Source organism: Artemia sp. Qi Xiang Cuo, chromosome 17 (assembly GCF_049724085.1).
Source record: "Artemia sp. Qi Xiang Cuo chromosome 17, ASM4972408v1, whole genome shotgun sequence".
Taxonomy (NCBI): domain Eukaryota; kingdom Metazoa; phylum Arthropoda; class Branchiopoda; order Anostraca; family Artemiidae; genus Artemia; species Artemia sp. Qi Xiang Cuo.
Genome location: NC_142810.1, coordinates 22,843,531 through 22,870,490, shown reverse-complemented (window position 1 = coordinate 22,870,490; position 26,960 = coordinate 22,843,531). Strand labels below are relative to the sequence as shown.

At 37.7% G+C, this 26,960-nt stretch overlaps 1 protein-coding gene across 2 annotated transcripts in view; it reads left to right on the top strand.

The window, feature by feature from the left end:
- LOC148942004 (uncharacterized) overlaps nucleotides 1-26,960 on the top strand; it is a 53,388-nt gene that overhangs the window by 15,644 nt on the left and 10,784 nt on the right. For both annotated transcript variants that reach the window (XM_089103007.1, XM_089103006.1), the window contains exon 4: nucleotides 2,501-2,564. In XM_089103007.1, the coding sequence (XP_088959133.1) occupies nucleotides 2,501-2,564 (64 nt within the window). The remainder of the gene's footprint in view (nucleotides 1-2,500; nucleotides 2,565-26,960) is intronic.

The following is a 26,960-nucleotide window of genomic DNA, read 5'->3' as shown; positions in this document are numbered from 1 at the left end:
GTTTACTAATCATCCCTTTTCTTCATGGACCGTCTAAATATTTTCATGGACCACAGGCTGGCGACCGCTGCTTTAGAGCGTGTTTCACCGAAAGAAAAGGGCCTCAAAAGCATGCACAGTTACGCACAGTCAAGAGGATACTCCTCTCCTCTTTCTGTTTATACAAAAAAATATACATAGTTTAATAATCATCCATTTTCTTCATGGACCGTCTAAATATTTTCATGGACCACAGGCTGGCGACCGCTGCTTTAGAGCGTGTTTCACCGAAAGAAAAGGGCCTCAAAAGCATGCACAGTTACGCACAGTCAAGAGGATACTCCTCTCCTCTTTCTGTTTATACAAAAAAATATACATGGTTTAATAATCATCCCTTTTCTTCATGGACCGTCTAAATATTTTCATGGACCACAGGCTGGCGACCGCTGCTTTAGAGCGTGTTTCAACGAAAGAAAAGGGCCTCAAAAGCATGCACACTAACGCACAGTCAAGAGGATACTCCTCTCCTCTTTCTGTTTATACAAAAAAATATACATTGTTTAATAATCATCCCTTTTCTTCATGGACCGTCTAAACATTTTCATGGACCACAGGTTGGCTACCGCTGCTTTAGAGCGTGTTTCACCGAAAGAAAAGGGCCTCAAAAGCATGCACAATTACGCACAGTCAAGAGGATACTCCTCTCCTCTTTCTGTTTATACAAAAAAATATACATAGTTTAATAATCATCCCTTTTCTTCATGGACCGTCTAAACAGTTTCATGGACCACAGGTTGGCTACCGCTGCTTTAGAGCGTGTTTCATCGAAAGAAAAGGGCCTCAAAAGCATGCACAGTTACGCACAGTCAAGAGGATACTCCTCTCCTCTTTCTGTTTATACAAAAAAATATACATAGTTTAATAATCATCCCTTTTCTTCATGGACCGTCTAAACATTTTCATGGACCACAGGTTGGCTACCGCTGCTTTAGAGCGTGTTTCACCGAAAGAAAAGGGCCTCAAAAGCATGCACATTTACGCACAGTCAAGAGGATACTCCTCTCCTCTTTCTGTTTATACAAAAAAATATACATAGTTTAATAATCATCCCTTTTCTTCATGGACCGTCTAAACATTTTCCTGGACCACAGGTTGGCTACCGCTGCTTTAGAGCGTGTTTCTCCGAAAGAAAAGGGCCTCAAAAGCATGCACAATTACGCACAGTCAAGAGGATACTCCTCTCCTCTTTCTGTTTATACAAAAAAATATACATAGTTTAATAATCATCCCTTTTCTTCATGGACCGTCTAAACATTTTCATGGACCACAGGTTGGCTACCGCTGCTTTAGAGCGTGTTTCACCGAAAGAAAAGGGCCTCAAAAGCATGCACAATTACGCACAGTCAAGAGGATACTCCTCTCCTCTTTCTGTTTATACAAAAAAATATACATAGTTTAATAATCATCCCTTTTCTTCATGGACCGTCTAAACATTTTCATGGACCACAGGTTGGCTACCGCTGCTTTAGAGCGTGTTTCACCGAAAGAAAAGGGCCTCAAAAGCATGCACAATTACGCACAGTCAAGAGGATACTCCTCTCCTCTTTCTGTTTATACAAAAAAATATACATAGTTTAATAATCATCCCTTTTCTTCATGGACCGTCTAAACATTTTCATGGACCACAGGTTGGCTACCGCTGATTTAGAGCGTGTTTCACCGAAAGAAAAGGGCCTCAAAAGCATGCACAATTACGCACAGTCAAGAGGATACTCCTCTCCTCTTTCTGTTTATACAAAAAAATATACATAGTTTAATAATCATCCCTTTTCTTCATGGACCGTCTAAACATTTTCATGGACCACAGGTTGGCTACCGCTGCTTTAGAGCGTGTTTCACCGAAAGAAAAGGGCCTCAAAAGCATGCACAATTACGCACAGTCAAGAGGATACTCCTCTCCTCTTTCTGTTTATACAAAAAAATATACATAGTTTAATAATCATCCCTTTTCTTCATGGACCGTCTAAACATTTTCATGGACCACAGGTTGGCTACCGCTGCTTTAGAGCGTGTTTCACCGAAAGAAAAGGGCCTCAAAAGCATGCACAATTACGCACAGTCAAGAGGATACTCCTCTCTTTTTTCCGTTTATAAATGATTAAAAGTCTCGAAAGCATGAACATTTATGCACCGGCGGTAAGATCCTCCTTTCTGTGTATGAATGAATAAGTACATCTGATGAAATTTTAATAACTTATTTGATTAAGTCGCTTCTGTAGTGAAATAAGACCTTTTTTATGGATGTATTTGCCCCTCCCTTCTTTGTGCTATAACCTGGTAGTTTTGGGGTTGTGGTTTTTTATATTGTTTGTTTTCGAATAATAATAATTAAATTGACATTAATAATAACAGGATGGACATTGCTAAACGATGTGTGGTTACATGTTGGAAATTCAAGTCTATCCCAACTCTAAAGATTTGTCCATACTTCCGTGTGTAATTATTTCTTCTTTTTTTTTAGCTCATTGAGAATCAAATTTTGGAAAGAACAGAGAGAAAGCCAAACACAAGCTTAAATTTTTCAGGTTAGTCTTTCGTTGTTTAATTAAAAAATAAAGGGAAGCAACATGTACTGTTGGTTCTTCCCTTTTTTGTTTATTTATTTTGATTAGAGTATAAGAAATAAGAGTAACGACTTATGCTTAGTTTTGATAAATTCTTTTTTAAACCTGATTTTTATTTAAACCGATTTTATTTGAAACGATCTTTTACTTAAACCTTCTCGCAATCGGTACTCGAAGGAATACTGAAGGTTTCCGAAGGAATCAGTATAACACATAAAATGTTTTCATACTTTGAACAATAGTTTAATGCACTGTGCAGCCTAAGGCGGTTACGTTAAGCAATATGATTTATAGATCATAGTTGTTAATAATTATAATAATAATATGCACTATACGGCCTAAGAGGGACATTTTGATTCAAAAAGCAAAAAAAAAATCATATTAAATAATAATTTAGTGTCACTCGATAATCGATAGTCTACTTTATCAAATATCAATACGTTTATTGCTTAAGATGACAAAATACTGCTTTAAGTTTAACTGTGAAGATCCACAACTAGTTTCAATACTTTGGTTTAGTTTTGATTTAACGGTATTATATAGGTCTCAATATTAAATACCATGTTCTATATATCCTTATATCTTCCAACCGATGGAGAGGGTCAATCCTTCCTGTCCTAATTGCATAATTCTTAATTCAGTCATTATCAAAGATCCAAGATACCCTTAAATGGGAGTGCTATGAAATATTATTTTTTTTTTAATTTGGTTTCTGAAAGTGTTGCATACTTAATCACTGATGACAGTAATCTGTCCGAGGTTTTATCATAAATAAAGCTATTAGAATACAAAACCATTGTATTGCATCAGCAAAAGTATTAATACTCCGATGGTATTTCAAGTTATTTTATGTGCCCTTTAAGGATCATAAGGTTCTGCTATATTGTCAAATATAGGTCTAAAGAAATAGATTTGTGTGTTCTGGACTGTTTCCGAATTTCATCTTTACTGTGAGATCGTTAGATGGGAAGAATGTTTGGAATAATCGCTCTGATATTTTAGAGTAATCCAAAAGATAGTTTTGAAAAAGTGGTTCTAAACACCTATGCTTTCTAAAAGCCAGAATATAATTTGTACTTTACTGAAAGAAACTCAAATGAATTTACTAAAAAAAATTTGCATTTCAGTTTAATATACATATGCTGATATTTATTCCTTAAAATCTTAATTAATATTTGATTTCTTAAAGTTATAAAATTGAAAACATTTAAAAGAATTTTTTCAGTAAAGTACAAATACATTCTGGCTTTTAGAAAGCATAGGGATTTAGAACTCTACTCGTATTAATTTCTGCTCGTTTTGAGTTTGACTAGGTTATTTATTTTAATTTCGGTTTGTTTTGGGATTTATTTATTTATTGATACTGATTTGTGGTATTTGTATACTGGGTAGATTATTTGATTCTATTTTTGGTTTAATGGAGTTCTTTACTCTTTTTTTTAAACTTATTTTGTGGAAAAAGTTATTTTTTAATTAATTTCTGTTTGTTTTATATTGACATAGTCTTTTTCAGGGATAAAGACCGAGCCTCTTCTAAAGTTAAACAAGCATCCCTTCCATAAAAACCTAAAATACCCCCTGAGCATAACTTACAACCCTTGCCCCTAATCTTTTGGGTTTGTTTCAACCCCAAAAGCCTTGTTATAGGATATTTAGACTATTTTGAATAGAATGGCTATCTCGAAACTTCTATTAGATGCATTTCTGGACAATACGTGTGTGAGTACTGGGGAGGGGGTAGCTGCCCTCTGATCACTTTGACTCTTAAAAAAACCATCTAATTACCAATCCAATGAGCCCCCTCTGAAGTTTATATGACCACACTTTCTATAAAATATTTAGGACATAACTTACAACCTTTACCCTGAGGGCTGGGGAGATTTGTTATCCTCAAAGACATAATTTCCACACCTTTAAAATACGTTGCACAAAATGGCTATCTCAAAATTTTGATTGGACGTGTTTGGTGAAACGATGGGCGTGGGGGGCATTTTCTCTTTGATCACTTTCGGCTAATTAAAAAGGCACTAGTCCTCTCAATTTCCAATCAAATGAGTCCTTTTTGAAGCTTCTATGACAAAACTTTCTATACAACCTTATATGCCCCAAGGGCATAACGTACGACCCTTGTCCTGAGGGCTATGATGGGAGGTTCCATACCTTTCAACTACGACGAACAAAATGGCTAGATCAAAATGTTGATCAGAAATGTTTGGGGAAATGATGGTCGTGGAGGAGGGGGGGGGGGGTGATTCTCCCTTCAATTACTTTGGACTATTAAAAAGGGCAATACCCCTCTCAATTTTGAATCGAATGAGCCCTTTTTGAAATTTATTACAACACTTTCTATAATAACCTTATATGCCCCCAGGGCGTAACTTAAAACCTTAGCCCTGAGGGCTCTGGGGGGTTTGTCATACTCAAAATATCAATATAATTTCGGGACCCTTCAACTACGTTCAACAAGAACCTTATATGCCCCCAGGGCGTAACTTACAACCTTAGCCCTGAGGGCTCTGGGGGGTTTGTCATACTCAAAATATCAATATAATTTCCGGACCGTTCAACTACGTTCAACAAAATGGCTATATCGAAATGTTGATATTGGAAGTGTTTGATGATATTGGAAGTGTTCGCCTAGGATCAATTTTGACTATTAATAAGGCCACACATTCAATATTGCCAATCAAATTAGCCCTTTTTGACGTTTCTACGACAACACTTTTTTATAAAAACCTTATATGTCCCCCTTAGCATAACTTGCAACCCTTGCCCTGAGGATTGTGGGGGGGGGGTATCATCTTCAAAGACCTAATTTCCAGAACTTTAAACTGCGTTGAACAAAATAGCCATCTAAAAATTTTGATTGGAGGTCTTTGGTGGGGGAAAGAGGGGGGTTAGTTGCCCTTCAATCACTTTCGTCTATTAAAAAGGGCACTAGCCCTCTTACTTTCCAATCGAATGAGCTCTTTTTGGAGTTTCTACTACAACACTTTCTATAAAAACCTTATATGCCCCCAGGGCATAACTTACAACCCTTACCCTGAAGGCTGTGATGGGGGAGGGGGGGTTGTCTTCCTCAAAGACCTAATTTCCAGAACTTTCAACTACCTTGAAAAAAATGACTATCTCAAATTTTGATTGGATGTGTTTGGGAAAATAATGGGCGTGAGAGGGGGATTAGTTGCTTTCCAATCACTTCCTTCTATTAAAAAGGGCACTAGCCCAGTAGCCCTTTCCATTTCTAATTGAATGATCCCTTTTTGAAGTTTATGCGACAACCCTTTCTATAAAAACCTTATATGCGCCAGGGCATAACTTACAACCCTTACCTTGAGGGCTGTGGGGGGGGCGGGTTGTCATCCTCAAAGACCTAATTTCCAGAACTTTCAACTACGTTGAACGAGATAGCTAACTCAAAATTTTGATTTGATGTGTATGGGGTAATGGTGGGCGTGAGAGGGGTGTTAATTGCCCTCCAATTACTTTCGACTATTAAAAATGGCACTAGCCCTTTCAATTTTCAATTGAATAAGCCCTTTTGAAGTTTCTACAACAACGCTTTCTATAAAAACCTTATATGCCCCCAGGGTATTACTTACAACCCTTGCCCTGAGGGGTGTGGGGGGTTTGTCATCCTCAAAGACATAATTTCCAGAACTTTCAACTACGTAGAACAAAATAGCTATCTCAGAATTTTGATTGGATGTGTATAGGGAAATGGTGGGCGTGAGAGGGGGGTTAGTTGCCCTCCAATCATTCGACTATTAAAAAGGGCACTAGCCCTTTCAATTTCCCGTCTAATGAGCCCTTTTTGAAGTTTCTATGACATTACTTTCTATAAAACTTTATATGCCCTTAGAGCATAAATTACAACCCTTACCTAGAGGGCTCTGAGAAGGTTATCATCCTCAAAGACCTAATCTCCAGAACTTTCGACTACGTTGAAAAAATTGGCTGTCTCAAAATTTTAATTGCATATGTTTGGGGAAATGGTGGGCGTGAGAGGGGGGCTAGTTGACCTCCAATCACTTTCAACTATTAATAAAGGCACTTCAATTTCCCTTTCAATTTCCAATCGAATGAGCCCTTTTTGAAGTTTCTACGACAACGCTTTTTATAAAAACTTTATATGTCCCCAGGGCGTAACTTACAATCCTTGTCCTGAGGGCTGTTTGGTGGGAGGGGGGAGGGTTGTCATCCTCAAAGGCCTAATTTCTATAACTTTCAACAACGTTGAACAAAATCGTCATCTCAACATTTTGATTTAATGTGTTTAGGGAAATGGCGGGCGTGAGAGGGGGTTAGTTGCCCTCCAATCACTTTCGAATACTAAAAAGGGCACTAGCCCGTTCAATTTCTAATGGAATGAGTCCTTTTTGAAGTTTGTATGACAACGCTTTCTATAAATTCCTTATGTGCCCATCAGGGCATAACTTACAACCCTGGCCCTGAGGGCTATGGGGGAGTGTCCTCCTCAGAGACATAATTTCCAGATCTTTCAACTACGTTGAACAAAATGGCTATCTAAAAATTTTGATTAGACATGTTTGGGGAAACGGTGGGCGTGGAAGGGGTGTTAGTTGGCTTCCAATTGCTTTCAGCTATTAAAAAGGGCACAAACCCTTCCAATTTTCTATCGAATGAGCCCTTTTCGAAGTTTTTACGACAACTCCTTCAATACGAAGTGCCCTGGTCTAAAAGAAAGAAAAAAACAAATAAATAAATAATACATTGTGCCAATATCGTCCTTTACTTAGGCAGCGCTATTGCGCCGCTTATGGTTATATTTCACTCAAGTAATTCTTGTACAATTCCCTCCTTTATATTTAACATAAAGTAGTTTCGCAAGTATTCCTAGTTGTGTTTCTATCTTTCTTCCCAAAGACACCATCATTGATTTCACAAACAATTTTCCTAAAATTATTCGATCCGTCTTCTAAACTTTAAAATTTAACAATCTTCAGTTCAGTATTCAACGGCTCCTGGAAAGTAGTTGTCCTAAGTTTTATCTTTAGATCTAATCCTAGACACTTCTAGATTGTTGTCTTTACTTTTAACAGCACTAACAGCACTTCTATATACCCTTTTATCTTGTGTCGATCCTGTCAGTCTTCGGTCTACAACAATATAATCAATAAGGTTAGCTTTCTTATCATCCTGTGAATTCCATGTTAAATTATGGGCCATTTTTATAACCAAATTCGTTATAATGTTGTAAAATTACCATAAAATAAAAACTCGGTAAGTAAAATTGGTTAAATGTGGTAAAATAAGGTAAAATTGGTAAACTAGGGTAAAATATGGTACTCTCTAGGAAATATAGGGTAAAATCGTTGTTTTAGAGTTGCCTTGCAGCTAAAAGACCAGTTGAGCATTTCTTTTTAAGCATCACTTTCAGCTTTTAATGGCATGTTTAATGATTCTGATTTTCCTGGGCTTAGAAAAGGTTATGCCCCTTCATCTAGAGTTTCATCAGTTTAATTGACAGTCTAGTTTATCCCTTTGGTAATCTTGGGCTTAGGGTGATACCTCAGAACTTGAACAGTGGCTGATTTCGAACATTCATTTTGTAAAAAAAGGAAAAAATTATCAGTATTTGGAAGTAAAATCATATGAGCAATTTTTTTCCTACAATTAATCCTAAGAAATATTAAATAAAAAAAACAAGTTTTTTTAATTGAAAGTAAGGAACGACGCTAAAAATCAAAACGAACATAAATTATTCCGTATATGAAAGGGGCTGTCCCCTCCTCAACGCCTCGCTCTTTACGCTAAAGTTTTTTATTGTTTAAAAAAAAATAGAGTTGTGAGAAAGTCAAACTTTAGCGTAAAGAGCGAGGCGTTGAGGAGGGGACAGCCCCTTTCATATACGGAATAATTTCTGTTCGTTTTAAGTTTTAACGTCGTTCCTTACTTTCAGTTAAAAAAACTTGTTTTTTTTTTATTTAATTTTTGAACGTTTTTGAATTAATACAGGTTTTGATTTTGGCTCACCGTACATGAATAATTAAAAAAAAATTGAATATTAATTTCACTTTTATTTGGTTAAATGGCTTTCTCGAAACCTGTTTAATTTTATTTACGAACGTTTTCATTAGTAATAAATATACGTAACTCACGAATTAACTTACGTAACAAAACTCAATATTCTTATCTTTTTTAGATGTATATTAGAGGGTTTACATTCTAGTCAATACCTTGCTCTTTAAACTAATCTTCAAATTTTGTTCCAATGCTTTAAAAATGACCCCTTCATAACAGATGCCGTTAATTAGAATAAATAGCTCTTATGAAAGTACTAAATAATCTTTGGCGTAAAGAGTGAGGTATTGACCAGGGGTTGAACTCAATCATATACGTAATGTTTTCTGTCGTTTTAAGTTTTGATGTTGCTCCCTACTTTCAGTGAAAAAAACTTGTTTTTTTCTATATAATTTCTGATCTTTATTTAAACAATGCTGGGAAATCCGGTGCCCCTTTCATAGCAATGTCCCTTCTCCCCGGAAAAATTCCTTCATGGTAAGATCCTCCCACATAACCAAAGACCCACTCCCCCCCCCACTACTAGAAAAAATTCTGTCTGAAAACGTCTGTATACTTCCCAATAACCAAGACTGTATGTTAACTTTGGGTAAAGTTCATAACTTTCAGCCCTCCCCCCGGGGACTTCGGGAGATAAAGTCATCCTAAAAGACATATTTATCATATTTTCGACCATACTGAACAAAATGGCTATCTCAAAATTTTGATCGGGTGACCTTGGGAAAAAAATGAGCGTGGGAGGGGGCCTAGATGCCCTCCATTTTTTTGTCATCTAAAAAGGGCACTAGAACTTTTAATTTCCGTTCAAATGAGCCCTCCCACGATATTTTAGGATGACTGGGTCGATACGATCACCCCTGGGGAAAAAAAAACAAATAAACACGCATCCCTGATCTTTCTTCTGGAAAAAAATGCAAAATTCCACATTTTTGTAGATATTAGCTTGAAACAAACGCAGTAGGGTTCTCTGATACGCTGAATATGATGGTGTGATTGGCAGTTAGGCTATATAACATTCCGGGGTTAGTTAATCTTTTTTTCAAAAATCAGCCAAGTTTTCCCTGGTGCGAAACTCTTGATAGGTAGGACTGAACTTGATGAAACTTATATATTGAAATCAGCATTAAAATCTGATTGTTTTGATGTATCTATTGGTATCAAATTTCCGTTTTCTACAGTTTCGGTTAAGAATTGAGCGGGGTCGCTCCTTACTTACAGTTCGTTACCACGAACTGTTTGATCACCCTAACAGCCTTGCGTATTTAAATTGCCGCATTCAGCCACATTTCTCATATTACATAAATGTTATAACACTTTGATGACTTTGATTAACTAAACGCTGGATCAAGTGTTTCATAACACTTGCTAATCCACTGAATAGTATTCATTAAAACCATTTTCAACTTAATAGCGGTCAAAAGATTCTTCTTCGGAATGGAGGATGGATGTTGAACTCATTATGTGGCAACAGTGTCTTGAACTCCGCGGCATTTTGGAACGACGACGTCAAATTTTTAACCACTGTTCATAATTCTGTATTTTTTTCTAAGTGGTTTACTTTCTATTTATTCTGTTCTTGTTTAGTTTTTTCTTAGAATATAGAGTTAAATATGACCGCACCATTCCATCGGCAACCAAGAAGAAATTCCGCACTACTTGGTTTCAACTTTAACTTGGGAGTTTCCACCATACAAATTAGAAATTCAACCATACAACATTGAAATATTCAATTAATTTAAAAATAACCGTTAAAATACATTTTTCTCTTATTATATTTTCTGCTACCATCGATTGGTTTCGTTGATCTATTGTCATGAATTTGCTATCCACATGAATTTCCCTAAAAATTTTGAGACAGCTATTTTGTTAAAAGCAGGTCAAAGATCATATAACAAAAACTCTGGTGTCAACACAACCCCCCAGGGCCCGGGGGCAGGCGTTGTAAGTTATGCCCGGAGAGCATATATGGTTCTGATGGAAGGGATGCCCATATAAACTTCAAAGTGGGCTCATTTGATTGGAATTTGAAAGTTCTAGTTCACTTTAGAGTCAAAAGAGGTTGGAGGGCACTTAGATCCCCCCTCCACGCCCTTTTTCTCAAACCCATCTGGTAAGAACTTTGAGATATAAATTTTTTTAAAATAGTTCAATGACCATATAACGAAAACTCCGGTGTCAACACAGCCCCCCAGGGCCTGAGGGCAGGCGTTGTAAGTTATGCCCTGGAGAAATATGTAGTTCTTATGGAAGGGAAGCTCGTAAAAACTTCAGAGAGGGCTCATTTAATTGGAAATTGAAAGTTCTACTTCAGGTTTTGAGAGTCAAAAGAGATTGTAAGGCAACTAGCCCCCCACGCCCCTTTTTTTCCAAATGCATCCGATAAAAATTTTGAGATGGCCATTAAGTTAAAAATAGTTCAAAAGTCTGATAAAAAAAAAACTCAGGTGTCGACACAACCCCCCAGGGCCAGGGGGCAGGCGCTTTAAGTTATGCCCTGGGGCATATATGGTTCTTATGAAAGGGATGCTCGTATAAACTGCAAAGAGTGTTCATTTGATTGGAAATTGAAAGTTCGAGTTCACTTTTTAATAGTGAAAAGGGATCCGAGGTCAAATAGCCCCCCCCCCTCACACACGCATCCTGTTTTCCCAGGCCCATCCGATAAAAATTTTAAAATAGCTATCAGAGGCAACGCTGTAGCGTTGCCTATAGTAAAGGCCATACTGCTCCAATGTATTATTTTTTTTTCCCAGAGGCACTTCATATGGAAGGGGTCGTCGTAGAAGCTTCAAAGAGGGCTGATTCGATTGGAAATCGGGAGTTCTAGTGCCCTTTTTAATAGTCGAAAATGATTGGAGGGCAACTAGCCCCCACACCCCCACCCCCATCATTCCCCCAAACACATCCAATCAAAATTTTGAGATAGCCCTTTTGTTCAGCGTAGTTGATTTCCTGATAGAAAATATATTTTTGTGGAGGATACTCCCCCACAACCTTCAGGGCAAGGGTTTTAAGTTATGCCCTGGGGGCATATAAGGTTTTTGTAGAAGGCGTTGTCGTAAAAACTTCAAAACAGGCTCATTCGATTGGAAATTAAAGAGCTAGTGCCCTTTTTAATAGTCGAAAGTGATTGGAGTGTAACTAGCTCCCCCCCCCCCCACGCCCATCATTTCCCCAAACACATCCAATAAAAATTTTCAGATAACCATTTTGTTCAGACTAGTTGATTTCCAGATAGAAAATATATTTTTGAGGAGGACACTCCCCCACAACCCTCAGGGCAAGAGTTCTAAGTTATGCTCTGGGGGCATGTAACGTTTTTATAGACGTTGTTGTTGTAGAAACTACTAACAAGGCTCATTTGATTGGAAATTAAAGGGCTAGTGCCCTTTTTAATGGTTAAAAATGATTGGAGGGCAACTAGCCCTCCCCCAACGCCCATCATTTCCCCAAACACATCAAATCAAAATTTTGAGATAGCCATTTTCTTCAGCGTAGTTGATTTCCAGAAAGAAAATATGTTTTGAGGAGGATACTCCCCCACAACCCTCGGGGCAAGGGTTTTAAGTTATGCCCTGGGGGCATATAAGGTTTTTATAGAAGGCGTTGTCGTAGAAACTTCAAAACATGCTCATTCGATTTGAAAATAAAGGGTTAGTGCCCTTTTTAATAGTTGAAAGTGATTGGAGTGTAACTAGCAACCCTCACCCCCCCTCCGCCCATCATTTCCCCAAACACATCCAATCAAAATTTTCAGATAGCCATTTTGTTCAGCGTAGTGGATTTGCCGATAGAAGATATGTTTTTTAGGAGTACACTCCCCCAGAGCCCTCAGGGCAAGGGTTTTAAGATATGCCCTGGTTGCATATAAGGATTTTATAGAAGGTGTTGTCGTAAAAACTTAAAAACAGGCTAATTTGTTGGTAAATTCAAATGGATTGTACTATTCTAAATATTCGAATTTGTTTGTATGGCGACTAGCCCCCCCCCCCCCCCACGATCATCATTCCCCCAAACACATCCAATCAAAATTTTGAGATAGCCATTTTGTTCAGCGTAGTTGATTTCCAGATAGAAAACATGTTTTTGAGGAGGACAATCCCCCGCAACCCTCAGCGGAAGGGCTTTAAGTTATGCCCTGGGGGCATATAAGGTTTCTAAAGAAGGCATTGACATAGAAACTTCAAAAAAGGCTCATTTGATTGGAAATTCAAAGGGATAGTGCCCGTTTTAATAGTCAAAAGTGATTAACGGGCAACTAGCCCCCCCCCGACGCCCAGCATTCCCCCAAACACATCCAATCAAAATTTTGAGATAGCCATTTTTGTTCAGCGTAGTTGATTTCCAGATTGAAAATATTTTTTTGAGGAGGACACTCCCCCACAACCCTCAGGGCAAGGGTTTTAAGTTATGCCCTGGGGGCATATAAGGTTTTTATAGAAGGCGTTGTCGCAGAAACTTCAAAACAAGCTCATTCGATTGGAAATTAAAGGGCTAGTGTCCTTTTCAATAGTTTAAAGTGATTGGAGGGCAACTAGCCCCCCCGCCCCACGCCCATCATTTCCCCAAACACATCCAATCAAACTTTTGAGATAGCCATTTTGTTCAGTGTAGTTGATATCCAGATAGAAAATATGTTTTTGAGGAGGACACTCCCCCGCAACCATGAGATCAGGAGTTTTAAGTTATACCCTGGGGGCAATTAAGGTTTTTTATAGAAGGCGTTGTCGTAGAAACTTCAAAACAGGCACATTCAATTGGAAATTCAAAGGGCTAGTGCCCTTTTTAATAGTCGAAAGTGATTGGAGGGCACCCAGCCCCCCCCCCCCACGCCCATCATTCACCCAAACACATCCAATCAAAATTTTGAGATAGCCATTTTGTTCAGCGTAGTTGATTTCCAGATAGAAAATATGTTCTTAAGAAGGAGAATCCCCCACAACCCTCAGGGCAAGGGGTTTAAGTTATGCCCTGGGGGCATATAAGGTTTTTATAGAAGGCGGCGTCGTAGAAACTTCAAAAAAGGCTCATTCGATTTGAAATTCCGAGGGCTAGTCCCCTTTATAATAGTCGAAAGTGATTTGAGGGCAACTACCCCCCCCCCCTCTCACTCCCACCTTTTCCCCAAACACATCCAATCAAAATTTTAAGACAGCCATTTTATTAAACGTAGTTTTAATTAACTTACGTAACGAACCTCTATATTCTTATATTTTTAATACGTATATTAGAGGGTTCGCCCCCTACTCAGTACCTTGCTCTTTAAGCTAAAGTTCGAATTTTGTTCCAATTCTTTAAAAATGACCCCTTAATCACAAATGCCGTTAATTAGAATAAATAGCTCTTATGAAAATACTAAATAATCTTTGGCTTAAAGATTGAGGTATTGACCAGGGGTTGAACTCAATCATATACGTAATGTTTTCTGTCGTTTTAAGTTTTGATGTTGCTCCTTACTTTCAGTTAAAAAAACTTGTTTTTTTATATATAATTTCTGATCTTTATTTAAACAATGCTGGGAAATCCGGCGCCCCCTTCATAGCAATGTCCCTTCTCCCAGGAAAACTTCCTTCATGGTAAGATCCTCCCACATAACCAAAGACCCACACCCCCCCCCCCCACTACCAGAAAAAATTCCGTCTGAAAACGTCTGTATACCTCCCAATAACAAATATTATATGTTAACATTGGGTAAAGTTTATAACTTTCAGCCCTCTCCCCGGGGGATTAAGTCATCCTAAAAGACATAGTTATCATATTTTCGAACATACTGAACAAAATGGCTATCTCAAAATTTTAATCGGGTGACCTTGGGAAAAAAATGAGCGCGGGCGGGGGCCTAGATGCCCTCCATTTTTTTGTCACTTAAAAAGGGCACTAGAACTTTTAATTTCCGTACAAATGAGCCCTCCCACGATATTTTAGGATGACTGGGTTGATACGATCACCCCTGGGGGAAAAAAAACAAACAAAAAAACAAACAAATAGGCACGAATCCGTGATCTTTCTTCTGGCAAAAAATACAAAATTCCACAATTTGGTAGACAAGGGCTTGAAACCTCGGCAGTAAGGTTCTCTGATACGCTGAATATGATGGTGTGATTTCCATTAAGGTTCTATAATTTTTAGGGGGTCTTTCCCTCTTTTTTCGAAAATCAGCCAAATTTTCTCAGGCGCGTAACTTTTGATAAGCAGGACTGAACTTGATGAAACTTATATATTGAAATCAGTATTAAAATCTGATTGTTTTGATGTATCTATTGGTATCAAAGTTCCGTTTTCTACAGTTTCGGTTAAGAATTGAGCGGGGTCGCTCCTTACTTACAGTTCGTTACCACGAACTGCTTGATCACCCTAAAAGCCTTGCGTATTTAAATAGCCGCATTCAGCCATATTTCTCATATTACATAAATGTTATAACACTTTGATGACTTTGATTAACTAAACGCTGGATCAAGTGTTTCATAACACTTGCTAATCCACTGAATAGTATTCATTAAAACCATTTTCAACTTAATAGCGGTCAAAAGATTCTTCTTCGGAATGGAGGATGGATGTTGAACTCATTATGTGGCAACAGTGTCTTGAACTCCGCGGCATTTTGGAACGACGACGTCAAATTTTTAATCACTGTTCATAATTCTGTATTTTTTGTTCTAAGTGGTTTACTTTCTGTTTGTTCTGTTCTTGTTTAGTTTTTTCTTAGAATATAGAGTTAAATATGACCGCACCATTCCATCGGCAACCAAGAAGAAATTCCGCACTACTTGGTTTCAACTTTAACTTGGGAGTTTCCACCATACAAATTAGAAATTCAACCATACAACATTGAAATATTCAATTAATTTAAAAAAAAACCGTTAAAATACATTTTTCTCTTATTATATTTTCTGCTACCATCGATTGGTTTCGTTGATCTATTGTCATGAATTTGCTATCCACATGAATTTCCCTAAAAATTTTGAGACAGCTATTTTGTTAAAAGCAGGTCAAAGATCATATAACAAAAACTCTGGTGTCAACACAACCCCCCAGGGCCCGGGGGCAGGGGTTGTAAGTTATGCCCTAGGGAAATATATGGTTCTGATGGAAGGGATTCTCCTAAAAACTTCAAAGAGGGCTCATTTGATTGGAATTTGAAAGTTCTAGTTCACTTTTTAAGAGTCAAAAGAGATTGAAGGGCACTTAGATCCCCCCTCCACGCCCTTTTTCTCAAACCCATCTGGTAAGAACTTTGAGATATAAATATTTTTAAAATAGTTCAATGACCATATAACGAAAACTCCGGGGTCGACACAGCCCCCCAGGGCCTGAGGGCAGGTGTTGTAAGTTATGCCCTGGAGAAATTTAGTTCTTATGGAAGGGAAGCTCGTAAAAACTTCAGAGAGGGCTCATTTAATTGGAAATTGAAAGTTCTACTTCAGGTTTTGAGAGTCAAAAGAGATTGTAAGGCAACTAGCCCCCCCACGCCCCATTTTCCCCAAATGCATCCGATAAAATTTTGAGATAGCCGTTAAGTTAAAATTTTTTCAAAAGTCAGATAACAAAAACTCAGGTGTCGACACAACCCCCCAGGGCCCGGGGGCAGGCATTGTAAGTTATGCCCTGGGGCATATATGGTTCTTATGAAAGGGATGCTCGTATAAACTTCAGAGAGGGCTCATTTAATGGGAAATTGAAAGTTCGAGTTCACTTTTTAATAGTCAAAAGAGATCCGAGGTCAAATAGCCCCCCCCCCTCACACACGCATCCTTTTTTCCCAGGCCCATCCGATAAAAATTTTAAAATAGCTATCAGAGGCAACGCTGTAGCGTTGCCTATAGTAAAGGCCATACTGCTCCAATGTTTTATTATTTTTTTTTCCCAGAGGCACTTCATATGGAAGGGGTCGTCGTAGAAGCTTCAAAGAGGGCTCATTCGATTGGAAATCGAGAGTTATAGTGCCCTTTTTAACAGTCGAAAGTGATTGGAGGGCAACTAGCCCCCACTCCCCCACGCGCATCAGTCCCCCCAACACATCCAATCAAAAGTTTGAGATAGCCATTTTGTTCAACGTAGTTGATTTTCAGATAGAAAATATATTTTTGAGGAGGATACTCCCCCACAACCCTCAAGACAAGGGTTTTAAGGTACGCTCTGGAGATATATTAGGTTTTTGTAGAAGGCGTTGTCGTAGAAACTTCAAAACAGGCTCAATCAATTGGAAACTCAATAGCTTGTGTCTTTTTTAATAGTCGAAAGTGATTGGAGTGCAACTAGCCCCCCCCCCCTCCCTCACACGCCCATCATTTCCCCAAACACATCCAATCAAAATTTTCAGATAACCATTTTGTTCAGAGTAGTTGATTTCCAAATAGAAAATATATTTTTGAGGAGGACACTCCTCCACAACCCTTAGGGCAAGGGTTTTAAGTTATGCCCTGGGGGCATATAAGGTTTTTATAGAAGGCGTTGTCGTAGAAACTTCAAAACAGGCTCATTCGATTGGAAATTAAAGGGCTAGTGCCCTTTTTAATAGTCAAAACAGATTGGAGGGCAACTAGCCCCCCCCACGCCCCTCATTCCCCCACACACCGCCCATCAAAATTTTGAGATAGCCATTTTGTTCAGCGTAGTTGATTTCCAGATAGAAAATATATTTTGAGGAGGATACTCCCCCACAACCCTCAGGGCAAGGGTTTTAAGCTATGCCCTGGGGCATATAAGGTTTTTATTGAAGGCGTTGTCGTAGAAACTTCAAAACATGCTCATTCGATTGGAAATTAAAGGGCTAGTGCCCTTTTTAATATTTGAAGGAGATTGGATTGTATCTATCCCCCGCCCCCCCCCCGCCCATCAGTTCCTCAAACACATCCAATCAAAATTTTCAGATAGCCATTTTGTACAGCGTAGTTGTACAAAATGGAGCGAATGAGCCATTTTGTAGCGAATGTAGCGAATGAGCCATTTTGTACAAAAAAGGCTCATTCGATTGGAAATTCAAAGGGATAGTGCCCTTTTTAATAGTCTTAAGTGATTGGATGGTAACTAGCCCGCCCCCCCCCCCCGCCCATCATTCCCCCAAACACATCCAATCTTAATTTGGAGATAGCCATTTTGTTCAGCATAGTTCATTTTCATATATAAAATAATTTTTTTAGGAGGACACTCCCACACACCCCACAGGCTAAGTTTTTTAATTTATGCCCTTGGGTGATATGAGTTTCTTAATTAAGGCGTTGTCTTATAAACTTCAATAAAGGCTCATTCGATTGGAAATTCAAAGGTCTAGTGCCCGTTTTAATAGTCAAAAGTGATTAAAGGGCAACTAGCCCCCCCCCTACGCCCATCATTCCCCCAAACACATCCAATCAAAATTTTGAGATAGCCATTTTTGTTCAGCGTAGTTGATTTCCAGATTTAAAATATATTTTTGAGGAGGACACTCCCCCACAACCTTCAGGGCAAGGGTTTTAAGTCATGCCTTGGGGGCAAATAAGGTTTTTATAGAAGGCGTTGTCGTAGAAACTTCAAAACAGGCTCATTCGATTGGAAATTAAAGGGCTAGTGCCCTTTTTAATAGTCGAAAGTGATTGGAGGGCAACTAGCCCCCCCCCACGCCCATCATTTCCCCAAACACATCCAATCATAATTTTGAGATAGCCATTTTGTTCAGCGTAGTTGATATCCAGATAGAAAATATGTTTTTGAGGATGACACTCCCCCACAACCCTCAGGGCAAGAGTTTTAAGTTATGCCCTGGGGGCATATAAGGTTTTTATAGAAGGCGCTTACGTACGTACGCGAAGGTTAGCCTACGTACGCGCGCGTACGTAGGCTAACCTAACCTAGCCTAACCTAACTTAATCTAACCTAACCTAACTTAAACATGGAGAGATGTTTACTAGCTAACCCAACCTAACTTAGCTAACCTAACCTAACTTAAACATGGAGAGATGTTTACTAGCTAACCTAACCTAACTTAGCTAACCTAACCTAACTTACCTAACCTGACTTAATCTAACCTAACTTAATCTAGTCTAACCTAACCTAACCATACTCACCGGAAAATCCTCCCAGGTCGACTTTGTATTTTTATGTTGTTACTACATGTTGTTACTTCAATAAAAATATTTTATGCATTACTTTGTTATATTTCTATTATCTTAGGAAACGTTAGCATGTTAAGCGCTTAGGATGTTTATTAAAAAGTTGGAGATTTTTTTATTTTCTTTGAAAAAAATTAGAATTGAACTACAACTTTTTTCTTTTCTCTAAGAAAATTCAGAAGAGAACTTTAAATTTCTTTGTGTCTTTGTGAAATTAAGAACTGAAGTGGAAGATTTTTATTTTTCTCTGGAGAAATTAGAATTGAACTTTAAGTTCTTTAATTAAATTCAGACTTGAACTAACTTTCCATGATCAACGCATAACTTTTTCTATCTTCTATGCAAAATTCAGAACAGTAATTTTAAATTTTTCCATCTCTTTGAGAAAAATCTGAACTGAAGTGGAAAATTTAAATTTTTTCTTGAAAATAGAATTGATCTGTAACTTATTTCTTTTCATATGGATAGTTAGGAAAAGAACTTGAACTTTTCTTCACATAAATGAGAAAATTAGCTCCTTATCTTCATAGTGAAATATTCACGATCAATGTGTAACTTTTTCTATCTTCTACAAAAAATTTGGAGGAGAATTTAAAATTTATGTCTTTGGGGAAACATCTGAACTGAAATGGAACCTTTTTATTTTATTAGGAAAAATAGAATTGATCAAAAACTAATTTCTTTTTCATTGAGAAAATTCAGAAGAGAGCTTGAACTTTTCTTCACTTCATTGAGAAATTTTAAATAAAACCTTAAACTTCCTTGTGTCTTTGTGAAATTAAGAACTGAAGTGGAAGATTTTTATTTTCTTTGGAGAAATTAGAATTGAACTGTAAGTTCTTTAATAAAATTCAGAAGATAACTTGAACTTTTTATCTTCAATGAAAAATTTGGAACAGTATTTTAAATTTTTTCATCTCTTTGAGAAAAATCTGAACTGAAGTGGAATCTTGCATGATGACTATAACTTGAACTTTTCTTCACTTCGTTGAGAAAATTTAAAATTGAAGTAGAAATTTTTATCTTCCGGGAAAATATTCACAACTATGGTATAGCTTTTTCTATCTTCTACGGAAAAATTTCAAATATAACTTTAAATTTCTGTGGTTCTTTTTGAAATTAAGTACTGAAGTGGGAGTATTTCATTGTCTCCGTAGACATTGAAATTGAGCTGTATGATCTGTGATACAATCAAGAGTATAACTTGAACTTTCTATAATCAATGCAATATGTGAAACAGTATTTTAAATTTTTTCCTATATTTGTGAACAATTTGAACTGAAGCGTAAACTTGCATGATATTGTGGCGTGCACAAAAAAATCTCAACTGAAGTGGAAACTTGCATGATATTGTGACGTGCACAAAAGTTGTAAAGTAAAGTTGTGGGGAAAAGGATGGGTACCTCAACTTGTAAAGTGGGTTTAGGAGGAACATTAAGAAAAGAACTTGCTCTGAAATGCCTTTTGAAAAGTATTGCTTGGTGTTGTGGGCATTTAAAAAGCTGTGAAGTATAGTTCTGGGTGAAAAAGTTGGATACTTCAACTTGTAAAATGGGTTTAGGAGGGACATTAAGAAAATAACTGGTTCTGAAATGCCTTTTGAAAAGTATTACTTGGTGTTGCGGCATTCAAGAGCTGTAAAGTATAGTTGCGGGTGAAAAGGATGGGAACTTCAACTTGTAAAATGGGTCTAGGAAGGACATTAAGAAAATAACTTGTTCTGAAATGCCATTTGAGAAGTATTGCTTGGTATTGGAGCATTCAAAAAAGCAGTAAAGTAAAGTTGTGGGTGAAAAGGATGAGTACTTCAACTTGTAAAATGGGTTTAGGAGGGACATTAAGAAAGGAACTTGTTGTGAAATGCCTTTTGAAATGTATTGCTTGGTTTTGGGTGCAAAGGATGGGTACTTCAACTTGTAAAATGGGTTTAGGATGGACATTATGAAAAGAACTTGTTCTGAAATGCCTTTGAAAAGTATTGCATGGTATTGGCGCATTCAAAAGAACCAAACAGCTGTAAAGTATAGTTGTGGGTGAAAAAGATAAGTACTTCAAGTTCCAAAATGAGTTTAGGAGGGATATTAAGAAAGTAACTTGCTCTGAAATGGTGTTTGAAAAGAATTTCTTGGTGTTGAGGTATCCAAAAAACTGTAGAGTAAAGTTGTGAGTGAAAAGAATCGGTACTTCAAGTTGGAAAATGGGTTTAGAAGGGACATTAAGAAAAGAACTTGCTCTGAAATGCCTTTTGAAAAGTATTGCTTGGTGTTGAGATATCCAAAAAGCTGTAAAGTAAAGTTGTGGGTGAAAAGGATGGGTACTTCAGGTTGGAAAATGGGTTTAGAAGGGACATTAAGAAAAGATATTGCTCTGAAATGCCTTTTGAAAGATATTGCTTGGTGTTGGAGCATTCGAAAAGCTGTAATAGTAAAGTTTTGGGTGAAAAGGATGGGTACTTCAATTTGTAAAATGGGTTTAGGACGGTCACTAAGAAAAGAACTTGTTCTGAAATGCCTTTTGAAAGGTATTGCTTGGTGATGGAGCATTCAAAAAGCTCTTTGAGAAAAATTTGATCCGAGGTGAAAAATTTTTATATTATTTGGAAAAAATAGAATTGATTAATAACTAATTTCTTTTTCATTGAGAAAATTCAGAATAGAACTTTAACTTTTCTTAACTTCATTGATAAAATTTAAAATTGAAATAGAACTGCTTATCTCCCGAGAAAATATTCGCAACTATGATTTAGCTTTTTCTATCTACTATGGAAAAACTTAGAATTTGTAAAATTGGTTTAAGAAGGATATTAAGAAAAGAACTTGTACTGAAAAGATATAATATAGCCTTTGGAAAGTATTGCTTGATGTTTGGGTGTGCAAAAGAGTCGTAAAGTAAAGTTGTAGGGAAAAGATAAGTACTTCAACTTTTAAAATGGGGCTTAGGTAGGACCTTAAGAAAAAAACTTGTTCTTAAATGCCTTTGAAAAGTATTGCTTGATATTGGGTAATTCAAAAAGCCTTATAGTAAAGTTGTGGGGAAAGGATAAGTACTTCAACTTGTAAAATTGGTTTAGGAAGGACATTACGTGAAGAACTTGCTCTGAAAAGATATAATAAAGCCGTTGAAAAGTATTGCTTGATGTTGGGGTACACAAAAAAGTCGTAAAGTAAAGTTGTGGTGAAAAAGATAACTACTTCAACTTATAAAATTGGTTTAGGAAGGACATTGAGAAAAGAACTTGTTCTTAATGCCTTTGAAAAGTAATGCTTGATGTTGGGGTGTGCAAAAAGTCGTTAAGTAAAGTTGTGGTGAAAAAGATAACTACTTCAAGTTGTAAAATTGGTTTAAGAAGGATATTAAGAAAAGAACTTGTACTGAAAAGATATAATAAAGCCTTTTGAAAAGTATTGCTTGATGTTGGGGTGTGCAAAAAGTCGTAAAGTAAAGTTGTGGTGAAAAGATAACTACTTCAACTTGTAAAATTGGTTTAAGAAGGATGTTAAGAAAAGAACTTGTTCTGAAATGCTTTTGAAAAGTACTGCTTGGTGTTGAGGCATTCAAAAAGCTGTAAAGTAAAGTTTTGGTGAAAAAGATGAGTACTTCAACTTGTAAAATTGGTTTGGGAAGGACATTAAGAAAATAACTTGCTCTGAAATGGTCTTTAAAAAGTATTTCTTGGTGTTGAGGTAACAAAAAAGCTATATATTATAGCTGTTAGTGAAAAAGATAACCGAATCAAGTTTGAAAATTGTCTTAGGAGTGACATTCAGAAATTAACTTACTCCTAAAAGGTTATTGAAAAGTGTTTTTTGGTGTTGAGGTATCCAAAAAGCTGTAAGTTATAGTTGTGGTGGAAAAGATGAGTACTTCAACTTGTAAAATTGGTTTAGAAGGCGCATAGAGAAAAGAAATTGCTCTGAAATGCCTTTTGAAAAGTATTGCTTGGTGTTGAGGCATTCAAAAAGCTGTAAAGTAAAGTTGTGGGGGAAAAGGATGGGTACTTCATGTTACAAAATTGGTTTAGGAAGGACATTAAGAAAATAACTTGTTCTGAAATGGTCTTTGAAAAGTATTTCTTGGTGTTGTGGTATCCAAAAAGCTGTAAAGTAAAGTTGTGGTGAAACGGGTGGCTACTTCAAGTTGGAAAATGGGTTTAGAAGGGACATCAAGAATGGAACTTGCTCTGAAATGTCTTTTGAAAAGTATTTCTTGATGTTGTGGTATCCTAAATGCTGTAAAGTAAAGTTGTGGGTGAAAAGGATGGGTACTTCAAGATGGAAAATGGGTTTAGAAGGGGCACTAAGAAAGGAACTTGCTCTGAAATGTCTTTTGAAGAGTATTTCTTGGTGTTGAGGTATCCAAAAAGCTGTAAAGTAAAGTTGTGGTGGAAAAGATGAGTACTTCAACTTGTAAAATTGGTTTAGAAGGGACTTTAAGAAAGGAACTTGCTCTGAAATGCCTTTTGAAAAGTATTGCTTGGTGTTGAGGCATTCAAAAATCTGTAATGTATAGTTGTGGGTGAAAAGGATGGGTACTTCAAGTTGGAAAATTGGTTTAGAAGGGATATTAAGAAAAGAAGTTGCTCTGAAATGCCTTTTGAAAGGTATTGCTTGGTGCTGGGGCATTCAAAAAGCTGTAAAGTAAAGTTGTGTGTGAAAAGGATGGATGCTTCAACTTGTAAAATGGGTTTAGAAGGGACGTTAGGAAAGGGACTTGTTCTGAAATGTCTTTTGAAGAGTATTGCTTGATCTTGAGGTGTGCAAAAAGTCGTAAAGTAAAGTTGTGGTGAAAATGATAACTAATTCAACTTGTAAAATTGGTTTATGAATGACATTAAGAAAAAAACTTGTTCTGAAATGGTCTTTGAAAAGTATTTCTTGGTGTTTGGGTGTGCAAAAGAGTCGTAAAGTAAAGTTGTGGTGAAAAGATAAGTACTTCAACTTGTAAAATGGGTTTAGGAAGGACCTTAAGAAAAAAACTTGTTCTGAAAAATATAATAAAGCCTTTTGAAATGTGGGGACCCTTCTGTGTCTCAAATGCACAAAAAAGTATTAACAAAATGGGGATGGGGCTCTTTGGGGACCTGGAGGGGGGGCGTTTAGAGATCCGGGGGCCGTTGAGGGTTGGGTGGTTCTTTGGGCGCCTGGGGGACCTTTGTGGGCTGGTGGAGGGTCTTTGGGGCCCAGAGAGGGTTAGGGGGGTTCTGGGGGCCCATTGGGATCGTGGGGGACCTTTGAGGACCGGGGGAGGGCCTTTGGGGGTCCGGTGGACCTTTGGGGACTGGGTGAGGGCCTTTGGGAGCTTGGGGGACCTTTGAGGACCGGGGGCTTCCTTCGGGGTTGGGGTAGGGGGATCGGAACCCTTTGGGGTTGTGGTAGGGGACCTCACAACACTGTTCAAATGGAACTTGTGTATTATAACGACCACAGAGTTTGACCCTCAAATTCTCTTCTAAAATCTCTTCAAAAATCATATTTTAAAATGTCTCTAACTGTTTCACCGAAATAATTCCCTAAAATAATAATTTGTTCTGAAAAGATATAATAAAGCCTTAAAAAGTATTTTAATGGGGGCTCAGGCGCCTTTGGGGCGCGGGGGGCCGTTTGGGAGCCCTGCGAACTTTTGTGGCCCGGGGGTTTCGTGGGGGTTTGGGGGGGGGGGATCGGAACCCTTTGGGGTTGTGGTAAGGGACCTCACAACACTGTTCAAATGGAACTTGTGTATTATAACGACCACAGAGTTTCACCCTCAAATCCTTCTCTAAAATCATCTTTTAAGTCATCTTTTAAATTGTATTTAACTGTTCTCACCGAAATAATTCCCTAAAATAATAATTTGTTCTAAAAAGATATAAAAAAGCCTTAAAAAGTATTATAATGAGGGCTCAGGAGCCTTTGGAGCGCTGGGGGCCCTTTGGGAGCCCGGAGAACCTTTGCGGACGGGGGGCTCCGTTCGGGGTGGGGGTGGGGGTATCGGAGCCCTTTGGGGTTGTGGTAGGGGACCTCACAACACTGTTCAAATGGAACTTGTGTATTATAACGACCACAGAGTTTGAACCTCAAATTCTCTTCTAAAATCTCTTCAAAAATCATATTTTAAAATGTCTCTAACTGTTTCACCGAAATAATTCCCTAAAATAATAATTTGTTCTGAAAAGATAAAATAAAGCCTTAAAAAGTATTATAATGAGGGCTCAGGAGCGTTTGGGGCGCCGGGGGCCCTTTGGGAGCCGGGAGAACCTTTGAGGACCGGGGGCTTCTTTTGGGGTTTGGGTAGGGGGGTCGGAGCCCTTTGGGGTTGTGGTAGGGCACCTCAAAACACTGTTCAAATGGAACTTGTGTATTATAACGACCAGAGAGTTTCAACCTCAAATCCTCTTCTAAAATCATCTTTTAAATCATCTTTTAAAATGTCACTAACTGTTTCACCGAAATAAGTCCCTAAAATAATAATTTGTCCTGAAAAGATAAAATAAAGCCTTAAAAAGTTTTATAAGGGGGGCACAGGAGCCTTTGGGGCCCCGGGGGCCCCTTGGGAGCCCAGAGAACCATTGAGGACCGGTGGCTTCCGTCGGAGCTGGGGTGGGGGGATCGGAAACCTTGGGGGTTGTGGTAGGGGACCTCACAACACTGTTCTAATGGAACTTGTGTATTATAACGACCACAGAGTTTCACCCTCAAATTCTCTTCTAAAATCTCTTCAAAAATCATATTTTAAAATGTCTCTAACTGTTTCACCGAAATAATTCCCTAAAATAATAATTTGTTCTGAAAAGATATAATAAAGCCTTAAAAAAGTATTATAATGGGGGCTCAGGAGCCTTTGGGGCGCCGGGGGCCCTTTGGAAGCCCGGAGAACCTTTGAGGACCGGTGGCTTCCTTCGGGGTTGGGGTGGGGGGATTGGAACCCTTTGGGGTTTTGGTAGGGCACCTCACAGCACTGTTCAAATTGAACTTGTGTATTATAACGACCACAGATTTTCACCCTCAAATCCTCTTCTAAAATCATCTTTTAAAATCATCTTTTAAAATGTCTCTAACTGTTCTCGCCGAAATAATTGAAAGAACCATCCATCCATCCATCCATCCATCCATCCATCCATCCATCCATCCATCCATCCAACCATCCATCCAACCATCCATCCATCCATCCATCAATACATCCATACATCCATTCATACATTCATCCATACATCCATCCATCCATCCATCCATCCATCCATCCATCCATCCATTAATCCATACATCCATTCATCCATCCATCCATCCATCTATCCATCCATCCATCCATCCATCAATCCATCCATAAATGTGAGAAAATTCCTGTTCTTTCATTCTCACTGACAAGACCATAAAACAGACATAAATGTGAGAAAATTCCTGTTTTTTCATTCTCACTGACAAAAACCATAAAAACATCCAAGAAAACAGACATAAATGTGACAAAATTCCTGTTTTTTCATTCTCACTGACAAAGACCATAAAAACAGACATAAAAGTGAGACATTTCCTGTTTTTCAAGTGACAAAAATACTGTTTTTTCATTCTCACTGACAAAAACCATAAACCACGTGGTTCTATGCCCATATATGGACTCCCGTCACGAGTTATTATGGCATCTCTACTGGCCAGGGCGTTGTAAGTAATGCTTTGGTGGGATATATAGCTCTTATGGAAGGGATGCTGGTATAAACTTCGGAGAGGGCCCATTTGATTGGAAATTGAAAGTTCTTGTTCACTTTTTAAGGGTCAAAGAGATCGGAGGGCAACTAGCCGCCCTCCTCCACGGCCTAAATGCATCAGATAAAAATTTTGAAATGACATTTTGTTAAAAACAGTTCAATACTGAAAACTATATGCGTCTTGAACAGTCTTGGATAGTATAAATAAGATCAAATTGAATATTTGATATATAGTTATGTTAATTGTTGAAAGATCCATCAGTCCAAGAATTTATTTCACTGTAATTTTATTTTTAGTTTCAATGCTGTAAGAACTGGAAAAGGAAATATTGTAGTATAATTCGTTTTCAGTGAAGCGGCAATGACTCAGTAGGCTTTTGGTTTTTATCTACAGTTAAGGAAGAAGGCAGTATCCAAACTCTTGTTTTTAGTGAAACTATATTCGTCTTGAACAACTTTAGAAAGAACTAATAAATTAAACTGAATATTTGATGTATAATGATATTAATTGCTGAAAGCTCATCAGTTCAAAATATTATTATAATT